This window comes from Epinephelus lanceolatus, chromosome 17, assembly GCF_041903045.1.
Source record: "Epinephelus lanceolatus isolate andai-2023 chromosome 17, ASM4190304v1, whole genome shotgun sequence".
In the NCBI taxonomy this organism is placed as follows: domain Eukaryota; kingdom Metazoa; phylum Chordata; class Actinopteri; order Perciformes; family Serranidae; genus Epinephelus; species Epinephelus lanceolatus.
Window position 1 is genome coordinate 4,980,995 of NC_135750.1, and position 19,942 is coordinate 5,000,936.

The 19,942-nt window shown below is 43.3% G+C and overlaps 1 protein-coding gene across 2 annotated transcripts in view; it reads right to left on the reverse strand.

Annotated features, from left to right (window-relative positions):
* Window positions 1-444: 444 nt before the first annotated feature.
* LOC117272631 (protein kinase C epsilon type-like) overlaps window positions 445-19,942 on the reverse strand; it is a 110,749-nt gene continuing 91,251 nt past the window's right edge. For both annotated transcript variants that reach the window (XM_033651609.2, XM_033651618.2), the window contains exons 12-15: window positions 7,141-7,279; window positions 6,676-6,864; window positions 844-990; window positions 445-673 (exon numbers count right to left, since the gene is read on the reverse strand). In XM_033651609.2, the coding sequence (XP_033507500.2) occupies window positions 527-673; window positions 844-990; window positions 6,676-6,864; window positions 7,141-7,279 (622 nt within the window). In that variant the 3' untranslated portion in view covers window positions 445-526. The remainder of the gene's footprint in view (window positions 674-843; window positions 991-6,675; window positions 6,865-7,140; window positions 7,280-19,942) is intronic.

Sequence of the window (19,942 nt, forward strand, 5' to 3'; positions counted from 1 at the left end):
CACATCATGTACAGAAATGACAGTCTTATTCTTTCTAGAGGTTTGCAACTACGCATGCATGCACGCTTGCACTCACAATATTGCTCTCTAACACACACTCACACACACACACACACACACACACACTAACAGCCCATGTCCTTGCCCACGTTTTTACTCCAAACACCCCCCTGAAAACACAGAGTTTGGTTTTGTCCACTGTCTTACCTGCATCATAAGATACATCCAGACCACGTGAGGGAGCGTTTCTTGCAGTATCTGACCTGCACGCACATGCTGCTTCAGCATATTTTGATGGGATATGCACAAATGGACAAACAACAAGAGCACAGAAACCATAAAGAGAGCAATACAGGTGGTCTAGTATAATTCCTGGAGTGGTCAGAATCTGTAAAAGTTCAGAAGGTCTCATTCCAGAGGCGGTGTTTCCTTAAATATTATGTCTTTGCTTGAAGATCTTTTAGGTGTGGTGATGGTGGTGTGTAGGCTATGTATGTAGTTATACTGTGTGTGTCAGTGTGTGTGCTTAGGCCACAGTCTCGTCTCCAAAGTAGGAGAATCCTTTAAACTCATCTTGGTTGATCTGCTTGATGATGCTGTCTTCCACCGGCGTCAGGTTGGGTTCTTCACGTGTAAAGTCCTGGTCAAAGTTATTCACATCCCTTTTGGTTTTCTGGAAGACAAAGAACAAGAGGAAATGTTTCAGAGTAAATCCTTGAAGATCATTTGGCTAATTGGACTCAGTTCCTAGTAGAAGATTACATCCCCTGCAGAATCAGTTTTTACAGAATCCATTTTTCACAGTTGCAGTTATCTGGTGTGTGTTTCTGTGTGTGAACTCACGATGCGTGGTTTGAATGGTGGTCTGATCTTCCTCTGCTCCAGCAGCGTCCAGTCGATTTCTCTGAAGAACACATGATGCTTAATGGCCTCCTCCAAACCCTGAGCCACCACACAGCCCAGACGCTTGTTAGGACTCTTGGTCATGAACTGAGAAGGGACAGAAAAAAAGACAGAGATTAAGAGAAAGAGGGAAAGAAAAGGAAATGGGAGCTGATTTGTTTTTCACGAATGAAAGATCTCTCATGAGTAAAGTCCCCTATTGTTTTCCATCCTGACCCTAACTCCACAGATCCTGACAAAGCTTCAGGCTGAGGTCTGGTTTGGGTTTTGGTGTTTTGCGCCAACCGTCTCCAACCCTGCAATTGCTGAACCCATGGGCTATCGGTATGACGATAATTTAGCCTCTAGGGGCAATGGCCAATATTTCGTGGGTTCCAGTGTAGCCAACTGCACATGGAAGACTTCCCCTTCCATGTGCCAATCATTGTTTACACTCTGATTAGCGACTTGAGATGCAGAAATTGAGTAGGAGTTAAGAGACGACATCTACAACTGGATTGGAAAGCAGAATGATTCCAATGCCAAAACCTGGTCCCTCTGCTTATGGATTCTGGATACATAAGCAGATATCTGTTTATAGAGATTATCAATCCATCCATCTTCTAACCACTTCATCCTCTTGAGGGTGGGGCTGGAGCCTATCCCAGCTGACATTGGGCGAGAGGCAGGGTACACCCTGGACAGGTCGCCAGACTATCGCAGGGCTGACACATAGAAACAAACAACCATTCACACTCACATTCACACCTACGGACAATTTAGAGTCACCGATTAATCTCCATGTCTTTGGACTGTGGGAGGAAGCTGGAGTGCCCGGAGAGAACCCATGCTGACATGCGGAGAACATGCAAACTCGGGAGAAGAAGGGCTCCCACACCTGGGATTGAACCGGGAACCCTCTTGCTGTGAGGCGACAGTGCTAACCACCACACCACCGTGCCATCCCGAGATTATCAATCATGCAACTAATTTCCTAAAAGTACCTAAGCAATGCTAATGGATGAAATACAGCAACAATCTCAGTTTAGGTCTGAAATTTTAGTCTTAGGGTCATTTATGCAGCGGCAGCAGGCCAAGCAAAGCACCCCAGACGTCCCTCTCCCCAGCGATGTTTTCCAGCTCCTCCTGGGGGACCCCAAGGCATTCCCAGGCCACATGAGTTATGTAATCCCTCCAGCTTGTTCTGGGCTTGGCATATTCAGACTTGGAATACCTCTCCCAATATGGGGACACTGGGGGGGAGAGCTCGCAAGGGAGTGTCTGGTGGCCAGGCCTTGGGCCATGCAGCCCTGGTCGGGTCAGCCCGAATGCTTGACCCCCAAATTCCACCAGATGCGTGTTGGTTGCGTCTGCACTCCGGAACGGCAGCGGAGCCGATCCGTTTCAATTCTAGTCAATGTGTGTGCTTCCACTGGCTGCGGCTGTGCTGCGTTCCGGCTCCGTCTCAGCTCCGGCACTCCGGAACCCTCCGCAACAGATACATAGGACTTCTATTTTTGCCGGACGCCGGAGCACAACGCAGCAATTCAGCACAGAGCAGATTGTGCGGGGCAGGAAGTCGAGCACAGACACAAAATAAAACATCTAGTTAATTTTCAAAATAAAATACACAGTGTTCACAGCGGATCATATTTCCTGCACTACACCTTGAAAACTACATAATGGGCGGAGGCAGGCCTGAAGTCAACAGGTCAGAGGTTTTCAAGCGTCATTTCACCCGGTTGACACCATGGACGAGGAGATGTTAATCATGGAGGTGCACTGAGATGTCTTCCTGCTACTCCTCTGGTTTTGTCTTTCTGTTTATAGAAACTACATCTTGTTATATCGCGCGATTATACGCGAATTCACGAGATCTTGTGGGTCCTTGTGACTCCCGCTGTCCGACGGAGCTGCACCGCTCCAGTTGACGGACGGTGGAGCACGCAGCGGATAACCAGCGCAGCCGTTCCGCAACGGACACGCACCCAGTGGAATTCCGGTATAACATGGAGCCACCGCCCTATGGGCCCACCATCTGCAGGGACAAGTATCAGGGGTGGGCGCACTGTGTGCCAGGCAGCAGGCAGGGGCGGGGTCGGGGTCAGGGCCCCACGTGTGCTGATCTCCTGGTGTCACAGACTGGCAGTGGTCTGTGCGATCATAACATACATGTGGATGGAGAATTCTTTTCACTATATTACTGATTTGTTCCGTACCGCCATTATTTAAATGTCTTTGGTGTCTCCTATGATCATATCAAGCATTTACTCTGCTACACTGCCTCCACGATATCCAGTGGTACAGCTCAGGTTTATCCATATCTGTAAGCTTTCAGAAAACGTGCACAAATAGGGATGAAATGAATGCAGAGTACGGACAGAAGGCTCTGTACATCTCTGTCTCTAACGTTGAGCATGAATGAGCCCTTAAGCACACAGGTACAGACCCAGTCTCACTTTTAGACCCATGCAGAGCTCCACAGACACCGGCTTGCAGTTACAGCAGCCAATATTTACGTTTGAAACTCCAGCATGTGTCACTTTGATCTTGTGAAAGCTTCAGTCAGCTCACGGTAAAAATGAGAGGTTGCTACTTGTAGATTTCCATTAACTAACGGACAAGCAGAGTCACAATGTTTATCACAAAGACTTAAGATGATGTAAAAAGAAGTGAATTCTCTGACCCAGAAAGATACCCAAACATCATTTTATAAAATAGTTCAGAATTTTCTTGCTTAATTTGAAAACAATGGAGCCCCTTTAAAATGCCGCCTTTGACATTTCCATCAGGATTTACTCAAATACTTGAAAACTGCCTGAGTGGTGAAAAGGCTGCTCAGCCATTAAACTGAGCTGAGAGAATTTATCATGTGACCCCAGGTCCTTCAGCTGGACGACATGTCCAATCAGAGGCCAGAGTGCTGGTCAAGTGACTGGTCAGAGTCCAAGACATTGTCCAACATAAACACACACACTTTCCCACAAGGCTTTGCAGTCGACAGCCAAGGTAAACGCAAGGCTTGTGATGGAAAAACTGGAAGAACAAATAAACGAATGGACAAGTGGCATTACACACACACACACTCCCACACACACACACACACACACACACACACACACACACACACACAACCAATAACACACAGAAAAAAAGACATGGATTAAAACATGGAGGAAATCACCCAGTGTTTTTCCTGGGGAGGAAACATGGATCGACATATGACACCAAGAAAAAAAGCTGCATCCTCACTCACATGTGACTCTGAGAAAGAGACACAAATCTTAGAGAAAGGCGGATGGGACAGAACGGATGAAGACAAAAAAAAGGCAGAGGAAAAAAAGACAAAAGCAAAAATAAAAAGTGAGGATACATAAATGAACGACAGGTTAGAGCTATTTGTGGATCTGTAACAGCCCATTAGTCCATTAAGACCAGATATCATAAATGCTTCACAATGTGCAAGGTTTCAGTGCTCATAAAAGCTCAGTTTTTTGAAAGCACAAGGATAAAGCTCAGGAGGGATGGGTGTTATGGAGCTGATACTGGGGGACATCTAAAAAGCCTGAGGAACATTAGATGCAAGTGAAAGAGAAATAAGCTCTAAAGATACTTCAGCAAATGGGTCCAAGAGTCTGGGTCTTCTCTGAGTTGCAATTAGTTTTTCAAACATTTGGTGTTGAAGACTTCTTCTTCAAGTTTACAGGTTTGTTCCTTATTAACAGACAAAAAATGTGACCAATGAGTAGGGATGGACTCCTACTTTTATTGATACTGCTTATTGGTTTGGTACTTTACTGATACTCTTAATGATTCTTTTTCATTATCAAATAAAAAAATATTTAATCCGGGACAGGATTAGAATCCTGTCCCGGATTAATTCTCTTTTAAATTAATTCTTTAAAAAAAAAGTGGATATTTTAAACAGAACTTAATGTTTCTGGGGCAGCAACAGTAACATTAGTCACAAGGCCTTTATACAGAATATTCCCGACATCAATACTGAGTAAGTTTCATTTTCATTAGTCAGTGTCAGTCATTCCTCCAGTCCTTGTCTCGCCCTCCTCTTCCCTCTGATACAGATGTGAATCATAATCTATGTGTACGGCTGTTAGAGGGAGGATTGGCAGCATCTAAGTTTAAAAGAGTTTGCCTACCTAGCTGAGCTAATGCGCTGTGCTTGAGTAAAACATAAAAGTAGAGGCGATGGATGAGAGACTGCGGACAGAGCTGACTGAAATGTTGCTTTCTACATATCTGTTTACATGTTAATGCTTGTTGAACACGTGTATTACTGTAATTAAGTGTTGGCTTTTTACCCAACAAAGGTTTTATCGCACCTACATACAGTAACAAACGCAGCTGTTGTCAGCTTGAGTCATTTTTTAGTTATTCTCACTACCTGTCCACCTTGACCTCTGCTCTGCTGTTCATGTTGTGTGTGTGTGTGTGTGTGTGTGTGTGTTTGTGTGTGTAAATGAGCTCAACCCTAACACAGAAAGCAGGTGTTAGGCTGCTGCATGATAATAAATTACACCACATTATTAAAAAGTATCAAAAAAGAACAAACAACCAGGGTTCCCACACATTTTCATGGCTAAAATTTCAAACTTTTCCATGACTTTTCTAGCCTGGAAATCCAGACCCAAATCTAGACAGATTTAGGGTCTGGCTATGAGTAATGCAAATGGCCCAACTCGAGGGGCGGCACCAAGCATGCATTTGAAAATATCACTGCACGCAATTGGATACCACTACGACCAATCAGAACAATACACGGGGTGACGTATCCAGAGCTTAGCTACCAGCGGAGCTAACTGGTAGATTAGACTCTTGCCGTATCCGGTCAGCAAAACAGCAAAAATGTCCTTCTTGCAAAGAAAAGATTCGAGCGCCGTCTTCTGTTCCTCTTTTAGAGAAAAAGCCAAGTCTAACTCGTTCAGCGTAGCGTTCATCCGTAGCCATCTTGCAATGTTTACTGACTGATTCTGGACTTCATCGTCGCAGCGCTGTCGTCATCTGTTTAGCTCGCCTCTGGCCCGCCTATATCAGATACACCGATGTGATTGGTGCAGCTCGGCTCCAACGGCATAGGTAATGAGCATCATTACTGATTGCCAGAGTGACTCGCTGAGCAAATTCGAATTGTGCTCTCGTGAGAACTCTGGATTTCCAGGGTATGACTTTTCAAGGACCCATAATAAAATTTCTGGAACCATTCACAACGTATAACATGAACAGAACTGCATGGTATATTTTTCTTCAATCACTGATGATATAATAATTAATTGTTGTGTGAAAACTAACTAACTAACTAACTCATTTCTAGAAGTCTGAAAAACAATGGGTCATCAGCAACATCAGAATGTAGGCATATGCTTTTAGAGTTTTAGAAAAGGACGTGGAAGATTGCTGTAACAATTAATTTTATTACACACAACAAAATTCCTTGACTTTTCAAAAATTTTAATTATTTTGACTAGTTTCATGACTTTTCCAGGCCTGGAAAATGCAAGTGTGAAATTCTCTGACTTTTCCACGTTTTCCACGACCATGGGAACCCTGGATAATGTTGGAGCTTATCAGTAATACGGTCATTGATAATTTAGCCCCACAGCCTGTTAATATCAGGTTTCAGTACCCATCCCTACCAATGATGTTATCATGATGACCAAATTATGGATTTTTCAATTGTGGAAGTACAGGTTTTGTTTTAACTGTACCACATTAAACTGTAACCACCGTGTTTAGATGGACTAGAAAGTGTTTTTTTGTTATAGACAGCTAACTGACCGCTTTAAGAATGGACACAGCCTCCTTGCTGAGCCAGACAGGGTAGAGGACGTCGTCATGGAGGATGGACTCGAACAGATCATCTTCATTATCAGCTTCAAATGGTGGCTGGCCTGCCATCATCTCATACATCAGCACCCCCAGAGCCCACCAGTCCACTGATGGGCCGTAATCCAGCTCTTGAAGGATCTAATAACACATAGAAACGAGACTTACAAAATCACACATAAATCCTGGGCATATTTATGGAAGTATAATTTAATTCAAGCAAGCTTGTGAAATGTTGGGGGCTGAATTTAATTTAATTAATTTTCTGCAACATCAAACACCAAAAGCCTAAAATAATTCTTTTCTTATCTCTACCTTAGCATTGAAAAGTTGGGTATCGTCACCAAACAGTCAAACATTGTCCAGCAAAATACGTATATCTTGTGTTAATGTGGGGTTTTTTTTGTGTAAGGTCACCTCGGGAGCGATATAATCTGGTGTCCCACAAAAAGTGGTGGTGGTGACTCCACTGAGGATTCCCTCCTTGCACATCCCGAAGTCTGCCAGCTTACAGTGACCCTCTGCATCCAACAGTATGTTGTCCAGCTTCAAGTCTCTGCAGGACAGGAGGTTTGCACAGATGAGAAGACAGATTAGCAAATGCAATTTGGCACAATTTGCACACCAAAAGAAATGACATTAGAAGAAAGTTATTCGACATCTGTAGACATCATACAAATAAACACACACACAACAACTTTGAATTATGTAGTTCATACTTAGACATTGTGACATTGATTTGGAACACAAGAATCAGTGAGTAGGAGGCCATATTTAAATGGACCATCTTGTTGTGAGAATGGGCTGTGATTGGTGTTTGACTGATTAGAAGCACTGATCCAATCAGGCGGCTGTTAGCTGGGTACAGCTGGGGCGTATGACTTCCGTGTCTTGAGTGAACTAACACATAGCTTCATTTCGCTACCATGAGACGTCTCTAGAGTCGTTTCCAATAATTTGGCAGTACATCCAACTGGCCTTGACAAGTGCTGTTCATCGAACTGCTGATGACAAACTGCTGTCAGGTCAAGACCCTGGTGAGATTGACAAACATGCAGATGAGCTTCCCTGAAAAGGTTTTTGAAGGTTTGTGCAGAAAGTCTTCGGTTGTACAAACCAATTATTGTCTCAGACGATCTTGCAGGTGAAGAAGCTGGATGTGGAGGTCCTGGGCTGGTGTGGCTAACGTGGTCAATGGTTGTGGGGCCGGTTGGATGTACTGCCAAATGGGAAACCAAATTTGAGGCGGCTTATAGTAGTGAAATGAACATTAAGACATTCCTGCAGTCAGCATGCCAGTGACATGCATGCACCCTTCAAATTTGGGCCATCTGTGGTATTGTGTTGTGTGATTCAACATCATGTTTTAGAGTGCCCTTTAATTGTGACCATCCCAAGACACACATGATGCTGTTTAATCAGCATCCTTATATGCCACACCTGTCAGGAGGAGGATTATCTTGGAAAATGAGAACTGCTCACTAACCAATTTGCGACCATAATTTGAGAGACATAAATGTACTGAGAAAGTCTCAGATCTTTAACTTAAATCTGTGGGAAATGGGAGCAAATAGGATGGTGAGGGGAACAGACCTGGGAAAGAGAGAAAGTTGAGGGCTGAATGGGTGAGAGAGGAGGGGGAGTAGTGTGAGAGATAAGAGAAGCAGTGTTGAGAGATGACAGGGTTGGTCATGAATGCAGCCGCTCTGGGCTTGATGGTTGATCGCTACAAAAATGTCAACATCTCCTCGATGTAGCCAATGCAGCCTTTCAGCCTGAGGTGTTTTCAAAAATACAGCCGCCCTGACAAGCCAGGGAGGAGATCAAGTGTGTGTATGTGTGTGTTTGTTTCTGAAGTCAAGAGCTTATGCAACTGTCCTGTTTTAGCAAGCCCCCAAAATAAAAAGGCAGCTTAACAATCCTGTTTAAGAGCTGCTGTGATTTGCTGTTGAAAGGTTTGTTCTTTGATGTCCCATCATGCATTGCTCTTACAGGATATTGATCGCACTATAGGAAGTGGTGAGAATAATGGACAGTAAATTCAAAAGAGCTGCTAGTTATGCAACATCCTCTCTGGGTAAGTGTATTTTCTATTTTTTGCACCCACAACTAAGTGAATTTCCTTTTTTCTGACAAGTAATGATGAATAAGAACTAAATTGAATTACATATTTAAAATCTGAATGTTTCTTGACTTTCACGTGAGCAGTTTGCTGTCGGTACAGCAGGTATCTGGATATCATGCAAAGTCAAACCATGAACGGTATGCCAATGTGCCTCAAGTCTTGAGGAGAAAATAACATGACACGTCAGATGCACTGGAGCTTGACAGTTGGCTTCAAACCAAGTTTTTACTTAATGGTTCATGTTCAGGTCATTCTGAACTAGGGCTTGCCCAGTATTGGATTTTCACTACAAGTTTATCACGGCTTGAAGAGTTCACAACAACCATATCATTGAGTTATCTAAAAAAAATGCTGTCAGTCGAATTTATCTTTAACTTTGTTTATTGTGTGTTTTGTCCCTGGGATTTTCAGCACAACCATCTCTAGGGTTTACAGATGATGGTCCCAAACAGAGAAAATATCCAGTGAGCCAAAATGCCTTGTTGATGCCAGAGGTCAGAGGAGAATGGCCAGACTGGTTCAAGATGATAGAAAGGCAACAGGAAGTCAAATAAGCACTGGTTCCAACCAAGGTGTGCAGAAGAGCATCTCTGAAGCAACAACACCTTGTCCAACCTTGAAGCAGATGGGCTACAGCAGCAGAAGACCACACCAGGTGCCACTCCTGTCAGCTAACAACAGGAAACTGAGGCTACAATTCACACGGGTTTTCTCACCAAAACTGGACAATAGAAGATTGGAAAAACCACATTCAGATGGAAGCATGGATCCATCCTGCCTTGTATCAACGCTTCAGGCTGCTGCTGGTGGTGTAATGGTGTGGGGGAGATTTTCTTAGTACCAACTGAGCATGGTTTAAACACCACAGCCTACCTGAGTATTGTTGCTGAGCGTGTCCATCCCTTTATGACCACAGTGTACCCATCTTCTGATGGCTACTTCCAGCAGGATAACGCACCATGTCACAAAGCTCACATCATCTCAAACATGACAATGAGTTCACTGTACTCCAATGGCCTCCACAGTCACCAGATCTCAGTCCAATAGAGCACCTTTGGGATGTGCTGGAACGGGAGATTCTCATCATGGATGTGCAGCCGACAAATCTGCAGCAACTGTGTGATGTCATCATGTCAATATGGACCAAAATCTCTGAGGAGTGTTTCTAGCACCTTGTTGGATCTATGACACCAAGAATAAAAAAAATGGGATCCAACCCAGTACTAGCAAGGTGTACCTAATAAAGTGGCCAGTGAGTGTACATACATATATGCAAACACACTGAAAACATAAGTTGATAAATGTTAGCAGTTGATTCCATTTTACTGCATATTCTCCTTCCAAGACATCCATTTCATTTTTTTAACCTTGGTTATGTTGACTGACATTTGCTTGATTTTATTTACGTGACCCCAGCATGAAATTCAAAACTTTCATCACTCTTCACTCCCCAAAAACAACCGTAGTTTTGTACTGTTGCTGGGGCCTGTATCTTGCTAAGAGGCACATTGATGGCCTCATGGTGAGGCAGGAAAGAGCAGCACTTGTTCTGTATGTCCTCAGACGAAAAATGTAACCGGGGACTGGCTGCCTGTTTGCATATCTCACCTCCGGGCGACTCCCGGCACATTAAATCTGAATTGCACGCCTGCAGCAGGGCAGAAAAATAGCATATGAATCTAATGCATTTGTGATTGAATTCAAATGGCTGCTGACGCTAATGTTTGTATTACACATCACCTTGCTGCAGGAAAATTCAATACTAAGTGGCTGCAGGTGTTCAGCTGCACTAATGGAATGATATTTATTTATGTGAAGATGTCTTGTTGTGGTTTTGCAGGATGAGGAGATAATCATTTATGTTGCATTGCAGGGAATGGACAAAGTTAAGATAATCTTTCATTTTTTTGTTATATCCTTAATTTATTTATCGCAGAATAATTAAATGAGTTTTCTTCATGTTTTGATTTTCTGTGTAAATCTATTACTATTTTATGTGTTCTAGTCATTTTACTTATATGATTACTGCTTGAATTGGAATAAAGAAAAGGCTTCTGTGCGATATGCCAACATTTGTTTTGTCTTGTTTATCAAGATGAATGACCAATAAGACCTGCAATTATATTAGTTTTTCATTTTCAGGCACAATTTTCTTTGTACGTGAAAAACAACCCAAATTTAAGATAAAAAAACATTTCCTTTTTATCAATATATTGCACAGCTTGCTAATTTTGTTCTGGCGCTGTTTTGGACAAGCTTACAATTTAGTCTGAGAAATAATGTCAGTAAAGCCATAATGAATCCCCTACTTATGTCAAAAAGATTTAGGATCGAAGGCTGAGTACAAACACTTAACTTGAAATGTCAAGAACATGCTAACAGATATAAAGAAAATGGATGTCAGCAAATTTTCCTTAACTAATTTCTGATAAAACTGAAATCCTTCTCACTGGTTCTGACAGTCTGCATCCAAGTACCCAGAATTCTCTCAGTCCTTTATCAGTCAATGTCACAACAAATGTCAGGAGCCTGGATGTGCCCTTTGACACAAATCTCATCTTTGAGAAACACACTTAACAGGGTCATGCAGTCAGGCAACTATCATATCAGGAACATTGCTAGAATACGGTCTATTCTGAGTTTTAATGACACTCAAACTATCATTCATGCTTTTATTTCCTCATGTTTGGACTACTGCAGTCGTCTTTTAACAGGTATGTATCAGAAGACAATTAATAGTCTCCAAGTTGTGAGACCTCTGACAAAATCAGTTAAAGAGAACACCAATTTTAATGACTTTACACTGGCTGTCCATTTGTTTTAGGATTGATTTTAGATTTTACTTATTACTTTTGAAGCTTTTCATGGCCTTGCACCAGAATATATATCTGAACCACTGTCTCCGTACCAACAAGTGCAACCTGAGATCCTTATGCCCTCTATACACTGTGCGATTTTAGCAATCTTATAGGACTATTGCATGACACACTGTGAGACGTGGATCTAATAAACTTTGGTACGACATCAAGTTTGATGTGTGCAGATTGTACGATGGCTGTTTACTACTGAATCGCAGGTTACAACGTACGTCAATATGCAACGTCATCAGCGTGCACCACATCAGTGTACGTCATCCATCTGCGCCACCAAAGGTAGCTTGCTCACCTGGAAGCTGCAGTTCCTCTGCAATTTCCTTCCATGCAGCGTCTTTTTTCTCGCAGTCATGATAGCAACTGGAGGAAACATCAAATAAACAAGGCTTTCAAGGCACCAAACTTTCCTCTTTCTGGGAGTTCAACACACTTCTTTCTGTTCATTTTACCTCCATAGCAAGCGATCATTTGTTTGGGTTTAGCGCCGGTGTCGTGGTGACCATTGTGTCATTTCGTCCTGCATTTCTATTGGTTGATTAGTAGACGTAGGTCGTAGCAGCTGTCACACTGTGAGATAGTCATCCTAAATTTCTGACTGTGTCAGAAATTTATCTCAGGTTATCTTTGGTTGCAAGACGTTGACAACGGCCGTCCTTGAACCTGTCTCACAGTGCGACGTAAGACCACTGTTTTAGAGCCACGACCAAAGGTATCGTCACGTTTCTCTCACGATGGCCATCTTTCGCCTGGGACAGCCCAAAATCGCGACGTGCTCACCGGCCATTAGGCAGGAACCTGCTGACTGTTCCCACAACCCAAGTTGTCAAACACCAGAGCTTGGTCAATGACTTCTGGTGTCAGACACAGACTAAAAAAGACATCCTTTCACATCGGCATGATACACAGTTGCCCCGGCGGCATCAGGAGAAAACGCGACCAGACAACAACGCAAGTTAAAGGGGCGAAAGTCCAAGTCGGGCAGGTGGCAGGGGTGGTGGATGGGTCCAACAACCAATGACTTTTACTCGGGAGTCCGGTGTTCGCCTCCCATATGAATGTAAAGTCAAACCCTGTTCTTTGTCCTGAACCCAACCATGTGCTTTTGTTGTTGAAGAAAAAGACGTCAATTTGTGTTATTTAGAAAGAGACTAATGGCCGGGCTCCACCGGGCACGTCAGCAGCGTGACACGTCTGCAGCGCGAGTCCCGTAGCAGCTCGCCCCCCTGTTAATCAATTACAGCGGCTCCACCGGCAACGGTAGCGGCGCGACAACCGCCGTCTGTCACGCGACAACTCTCTATTTTACGCGGCTCTTCTATTTTTGTCGCGCTACGCTCCCCTACGTGACCCTCCAGCAGATAAAAACTACATGAAATAGTGTGCTAAAAGAGCACAATGTGTTTTTAAATGAATAAACCATTATCAGAGGTGATATGTGATGATTTTTTTTCATGCATTTACCCATGTTTATCCGTGATCCTACCGTTTAAACTATGTATTTTAATACAGCTGAAACTGTTTATTGTATTCTATGGAACCCTGCATAAAAAATAAAAAAATAAAACAGTCAATAGGCCTACGCAGGCAATGAAGCCGATCCGAGGGGTGGAAAAGTACTGATGCGAGGTGTGTGGAGTTTGCTACCTGCTTGTTGCTGGGTAGGAACGTAGTGGGTGGTTCCTACCTGCTTGTTGTTGGGGGTGGAAAATGCTTTAACTTACCCATTTCATACAGCCTACATGCAGCCTCTCGGTTCAGCAAACCGTAAACAACCCCGCTGGCTTCTCTACGTGTCACTTCCGTATGCCGTCAGTGGAGCTCAAATGAATACGCCGTGACGCTACGCTGACATGACGCTTGCGTTTGCAGCCGGTGGAGCCCGGCCGTAAGGTAGAGAACGCAAACTGTACATTTCCTGAAAAAACAGCAGTTTATTTTGAAAAGAGATGATGCATGTAACAGGCAGAAGTTGAAAGGTGTCCTAGAACATCAACAGCCAACGCATTAAGGGTACCTTGCACGTCTTATCATAACGTTGAAAGTCCATGTCCAAACGTCGATATGTGACGAGGTCAGAGTGAGAATGTGTTGGTTCGAGTGTTTGCTGCCTCTGCCTGAACAACTCTGGCTCGCTACATCAGTGTCCCTCAAAATTTAAATATATACAACTTCCGGCATCAGTGAGCTCCTACTGATTCAAGCACTCGTGGTTTTAAAGCTATTCAAGAGTCATATAGGTCAACATCCCTGTGGTTAGACGAGAAACCAGCGTCTCACTCAACGCACGATTCAATACAAGTAAAACCCTGGACTGGAAAAAGAGGTCTCACATGTTACAGTAAAAACCCGTCTGACCCCGGATCAGTGTCACACTGTGTTCCAACAGTTGGGGAAATCACCATCGTACAGCATGTTGTTGTTTCTTTTTCAGAAAAGCTTTAATACCTCTTAAGAAATCCTGTCAATAAACAGGAGCTGCTCTGTCAGCACTTTCACAAGGAGTTCTCACACTCGCAAGCATGCACACACACGCTCGTATGCATGCACACACAGGCTCAAAAAGGCAATCAGGCTCAATTGAGAGCATTTCCTGTGTTTCATGTTAATCTTGAGTGATTTTTCCATTACGTCCTCAGCGGCAACCCCTGTGCACTGACAGCTAACCTCTCTCTTTTTCAACCCTCTTACTGCCCCCATCCCTCTCTTCATCCTCCCATCCCCTCTGCTGCGCAACAACATGAACCAAACACACATCTGGGCAAATACACACACCAAAGTATGAACAAACTGGAGAATAAAATTAGAATTTATGAAGTATGAACCAACTTGTTCATGGCAGTGATGTGTGGATTTCCCCAGGTGTGTCCAACAGGTGTCTAATGAAGAAACTACATCATCCAGCCGCATGCCTCCAGCTCATCTGGCTTTGGGTCTACATCTTTATTCATTACAAAAACATAATGAAATATGATGAGTGCTGATGCTATAAAACTTTAATTCCACAGATGGGACTGTACTCAGTAACTTAAATGTTACAAGTGGAGATGCAATGACATTGCTTCAAAAGGACAGCTACAGATGCAGTCAGAGTATCACACAGGCTGCAGACAAACACCCAAAATAAGACCAAACTGATTGAAAAACAAACAATAATCTTTATAACATATATATAATATAGTGGGAACTCTGCTCCTGGTAAGCTAGCTGTCTTCAAAAGAAAGCAAGGAGCATAAAGGGCCGTCCACATGCTGCATTTAGCGCCCTCAAATTCATTGTTTTAATGTTGACACATGGCAGGCGCACTCAAACGCCATGGTGACACCAGAGCAGTATGCACGCGTTCCCGAGCACCCACTTCTCAGGCGTGACAGCTACGCCATGTGACGAGGAAAAGCCAATCACAGCTGGCAGATACCTGTCCCTTCTTCTGTAAATATCATGTTGATCATTTTAGTGCGGGGCTACCAAGAGCGTTAAATCTGTCCCACGGATGGTATTTTGGCCGAGTACTTACGAAACAGCGCCTGGAAGAAAATCAGCTCTGCACTCAGGATTTTCGGTAAGCAGGCTAAGATTTGGAGCTGGATATGTTACGCTTAGTCACCTGAGACGCAACCTGCCCCTGCACCCCTGAATGTTGGCACAGAGCAGGCACAAGGGCAGCACCCAGCGTCCAACCTTGTGTTTTCGAGGTGGTTAAAGACAAAGCATGCGTACGGCCTTCCTTGATCGGAAGAACCCTTTCAAGTCAGGTCCTACAGAGACAAGGAAAGATTCCTAACAGGCTGAGGAGTGCCCCCAGGTGGACATTATTAACCCTATAAACAGGTAAATAAATCTTTTTTGTTTCAGAACTGTGCCTGAATGTGTAAAAAAACATGACCATAACAATTGTGATGAATCTTTAGGTCACTTGAGGAAACTCTGTCAAGTCCAAGGAATGTATGAAGGGTTGATTTGGACAATCTAAAAACATATGTCCAATCATTTTGGGGTAAAGAGTTGGCGGTGGGAAAGAAGAAGAAGAAGAAAAGGAAAAGATAAACTTTATTAATCCTGAGGGGAAATTCAATTTTATCACTCTGTTGTCGTATACACACAGGAAATACACACACATGCACAACCAGGACCTACACATGCATTAAATGGAGAGATGTCAGAGCGAGGGGGCTGCCTATGGACAGGCGCCCCAAGAGGTGGGGGTTCAGTGCCTTGCTCGAGGGCAACTCAGCAGTGTCCAAGAGGCAAACTGCCACGTCTCCATTTGCAGTCTACGCTCCATATTTGGTCGGGGACTTGAACTGTCCAATTCCCAACCGAAGTCCCAATGGACTGAGCTACTTCTTCTTTTCACTGAAAACGCACAGGTGAGGCCAAGTAAATGTCAATGTCAATGTCAGCTTTATTTATATAGCACCTTTAAAACAGCCAACGGCCAACCAAAGTGCTTTACAGTTAAATAAGCAAGAACAACAACAACACACCAAAAAAAACATTTATACAGTGAAATATAACGCAAAGCCCCGCCCCCGATACTCACAGACACAGATTCCAAAGTGTTCCTAGCCTGTGTCCGTCACCACTAGGGTTGGGACTCATTAGGATTTTAACGGTCCGATTCCTTAACGATTACTCTTACTGATTCCTACATTATATTCATTATACTTGCTATACTCAAACAAGTATATAATAAACACAAATGCAATGCAAACAACAAAAAGTGATTCTCTGATTTCTACAGTAACACTATTACCTCAAATTAACCACAGCAATGTAATAAAAAATACTTTCATGCTTGGGCACTGTTATTTACGTGACAACACCTGAACAGAACACACACACACATTGGCTGTTTCTACCTCTCCCCTCTCTGGAAGCAGACCTCCCGCCGCCCGCCTCCGCCTTGATTAAACGCTGAAAATTCAATAAAAGAGGGAGACAGGTTTTTCCTGTTTTATCTTATTTTGTTATATTTCTCCCTCTCCTCTCGCTGGAAGCCTCGGACCTCCCATCGCCCGCTCCCGTCTCAAACACGGAGGTCTCCCTCTCCGCTGAGCAGGCACGCCCAGCCTGTTAAATAGCCTGTAACCATGACAACTGTGTGACACAAACTCAGTGCTTTAGTGATTAGTTAATGTCGGGCTCGGTTGGGTTCAAACAGAAATATGCGGCACTCTAATGGAAATGCACGTGATGGTTTTTTTTTTGTTTTTTTTTGTTTTTTTACAATCTAGGAACCGTTACGCCAAATGTGATGGAACCGGTTCCGGAACTTTGGACCCAGTTCCAAAAAAGAACCGGATCCGGATCCCAACCCTAGTCACCACACACTCAGCTACAATAATATGAATAGCGTATCTGATCTGAAGAGCTGCGCCACTGCGTAACCTGTAGGCTTACATGACACCGCCGTGTCAGCTAATCCTCCGAAATATGTTCACCTCAAAACAAATGAGCGATGCTTTGGCCTGCAGGACATTCTTATGTGTTTACTCACCACGCTTCACTGAGAAATACACCAACTGAGGCTGAAAGAATTAGAGCAATTATCATGTCATTATCATGTGATTAGTGGGGCGTGGAGGGGGGTAGGTACTTAGCTCTCTTATCTCTGTCTTCAAAATAACTTTACTTAAAATAAAAATCATGTTGTTTGGCAGTGGACATGTTGGATAGTATGAATTATAAGGTGTCTGTCAATATGTTTTCATGCTTGTATGATAAAAAAAAACAATTGTGGGTACTTCATGTCCGCTTAGAAGGAAGGACTCTGTCCAAGGTTGAATCTGAAGGATCCTTGACACTGGAACAGTCCTTTGACAGGATTTGATGACACGGCCTCCTTTAAAGTCAGTCAGTTAAGGATCCTTCAGTGACTTTGAGAAGCACCTTGATTGTCCTCTTGCCATCAGGACAGAGATACAAAACCATAGAAACACTGACTGAGCCTCCGTCACCCTCTCCACAACACACACACACACACACACACACACACACACACACCAACCTGTAGCTGCTGAACACTGATCAGAGCACACACCCTTTATTTTGTGCAACAGTTCCACCTACATAGCACTTTAAACCTGCTGTTGCAATTACTTATTACTATCTAAGATACACTTCATATTATTATTTATACTTAGTTACTTGTCACTGTTTTATCTTGTCTTAATGTTTTAAATTTGGCTTGCAGCTGTCAGCATGAGATCAATTAAACATAATTTAGTTGTACATCTAAAATGACAACAAAGTGTCCTATGCAGAGCTGCTGTGAGGGAGCTGTGACAGTATTTGTACAATATCTGTCAAGCAGTCTGATGCAAAAACTCAAGCCAGGAAAAAACGTTTATGTCCGTCACTGTCCTCAGAAGCAGTTCCAGCAAAAGTCCAGACAAACACATCAGTATGAGGAATACAAAAAGAACTATGGATCTGTCTGAAGGACAAAAACAGCTGAGATGTTTGGATATGACCTTTGTCCACCCTCAAGAGTCCTGTCACTCCGTACTGTAAAACTAGGGCTGGGTATCAAACCTCAACACCATGTCTGCAGAAAACTGGCTGCTATCAAATGCTTTGTAAGATTTTCTTGTTCCTTTTTCATCGATCAGATATTTCCTGATATAAATCACAATGTTTCTACTTTTAATATTTTGTTTAGGCAGCAGCTGCTCATGTTCAGACAACATCAAGACAGTGCCATGATGTTCCAGCGGAGCCTCACCTACGTGTTTATGTGTGTTGATCACGACATGCATCTGCCTACCAGTCTGAACCTGCTTTGTCAACACTATCACACCCAAACATCACCTTCTGTTTGGTCCTGTGGGACTTCAGCGATGTTAAATATAAGTAAAACAGAAGAACATGTTCTGCTTTCTAAAAATGAAATGGGGGGAAATGAAGTGATGGGCGCGTCGACGAGGGGCTGCCAAAGAGAAAAGATGATCATCAGGGGAGTGATGCAGGAGGGAGGAGGAGAAGATGGGGCGGGAGCGAGAGTCGGGACATAATGTTCCCAAAACACTTGTTGTTCATCTTCCTCTGGTCAACATAGTGAGTCAGGGAGGGACGACACAGAGAGAGACAGAGGATCAGGTAGCACAGTCAGGCATCACAAATTAATATGCAGTGTGTGTGTGTGTGTGTGTGTGTGCGTGTGTTGTGCCTGCCAACATCTGACAGAGTAATATTCACTATCAAAACAGCATGACTGTGAAAACAATGTTGAAAGACTGAACCATTAATCTTAATGTTTGTGAACTGGAGTCAGCAGGTTCTTTAAACCTCAGTGTGGGAATGAATTCCTTCTGGAGGTGAACAGGAATTTAAGAAACCAAACAAAAAGAGAGCTGCTGTTTTTCATACACAGTTGCTGTGTGCATACAAAGCAGAATGCTGCTAAATAAAGGCCAATTAACAAAGATGTTTATTAGAGTCTATTTCACAATGAAGATTATGAAAACTGCAAACAGCTCCTGCAGTCACTTCATCCTGGCGCCTGGCCTGTTGCTATCAGTAGCACTTTAAGGGTACTGGTATCGTCATTTTTTAAGTGATACTCAGCCCTGTCCTCTGCCCAAACTCTGTTTCAACATGGATAAAAATGTGAGGGTCATATGACTGCTTCGTGTTGTGTCCACGCAGGTGGAGCGTGCAGAATTCTTTGGAGACATTTCTATGGATGTTTTCATATATTTTTCTTAATGGAATTTATTAAGAGGCATGAATCCGAGCAGGCCCGAGCCTCTGTCATCTCTACTTGAAAACAGAAGCCGGGGTCTGCTGGAGGTGTTTCTGGTAACAGGACGCTTTCTATATTTCAACTCTACAGTCGGAGCGTTTGACCCAGAGACAGACTCTGGGTGGAGTGTCGCATTAAACCCTGGTTATGCAGCCAAAACCAATAAAAAACAAAACAAAACAATAAAGCTGTGAGCGTTTGGCTTTAACCCTGATGACTGATTTGAATTAAATTGTGCCAACCCAATTCACACCATTGACATTTTATGATTATGACCCCCCATCATTATTAACATCATTGTAACAGAAACTGTGTGAAACAATGAGCGCTGGTCCAGCAGGCACCAGCAGGACGGGGCGCTCTGAGATCACGCAGCAAAAATAACTAACGACACAGGATGGAAGTAAGTTACATAAGCGTTTAGTGATTTTATCCTCTTGTTTGTGTTCCAGTTTATAGCGTATTGTTAGTGTTCTT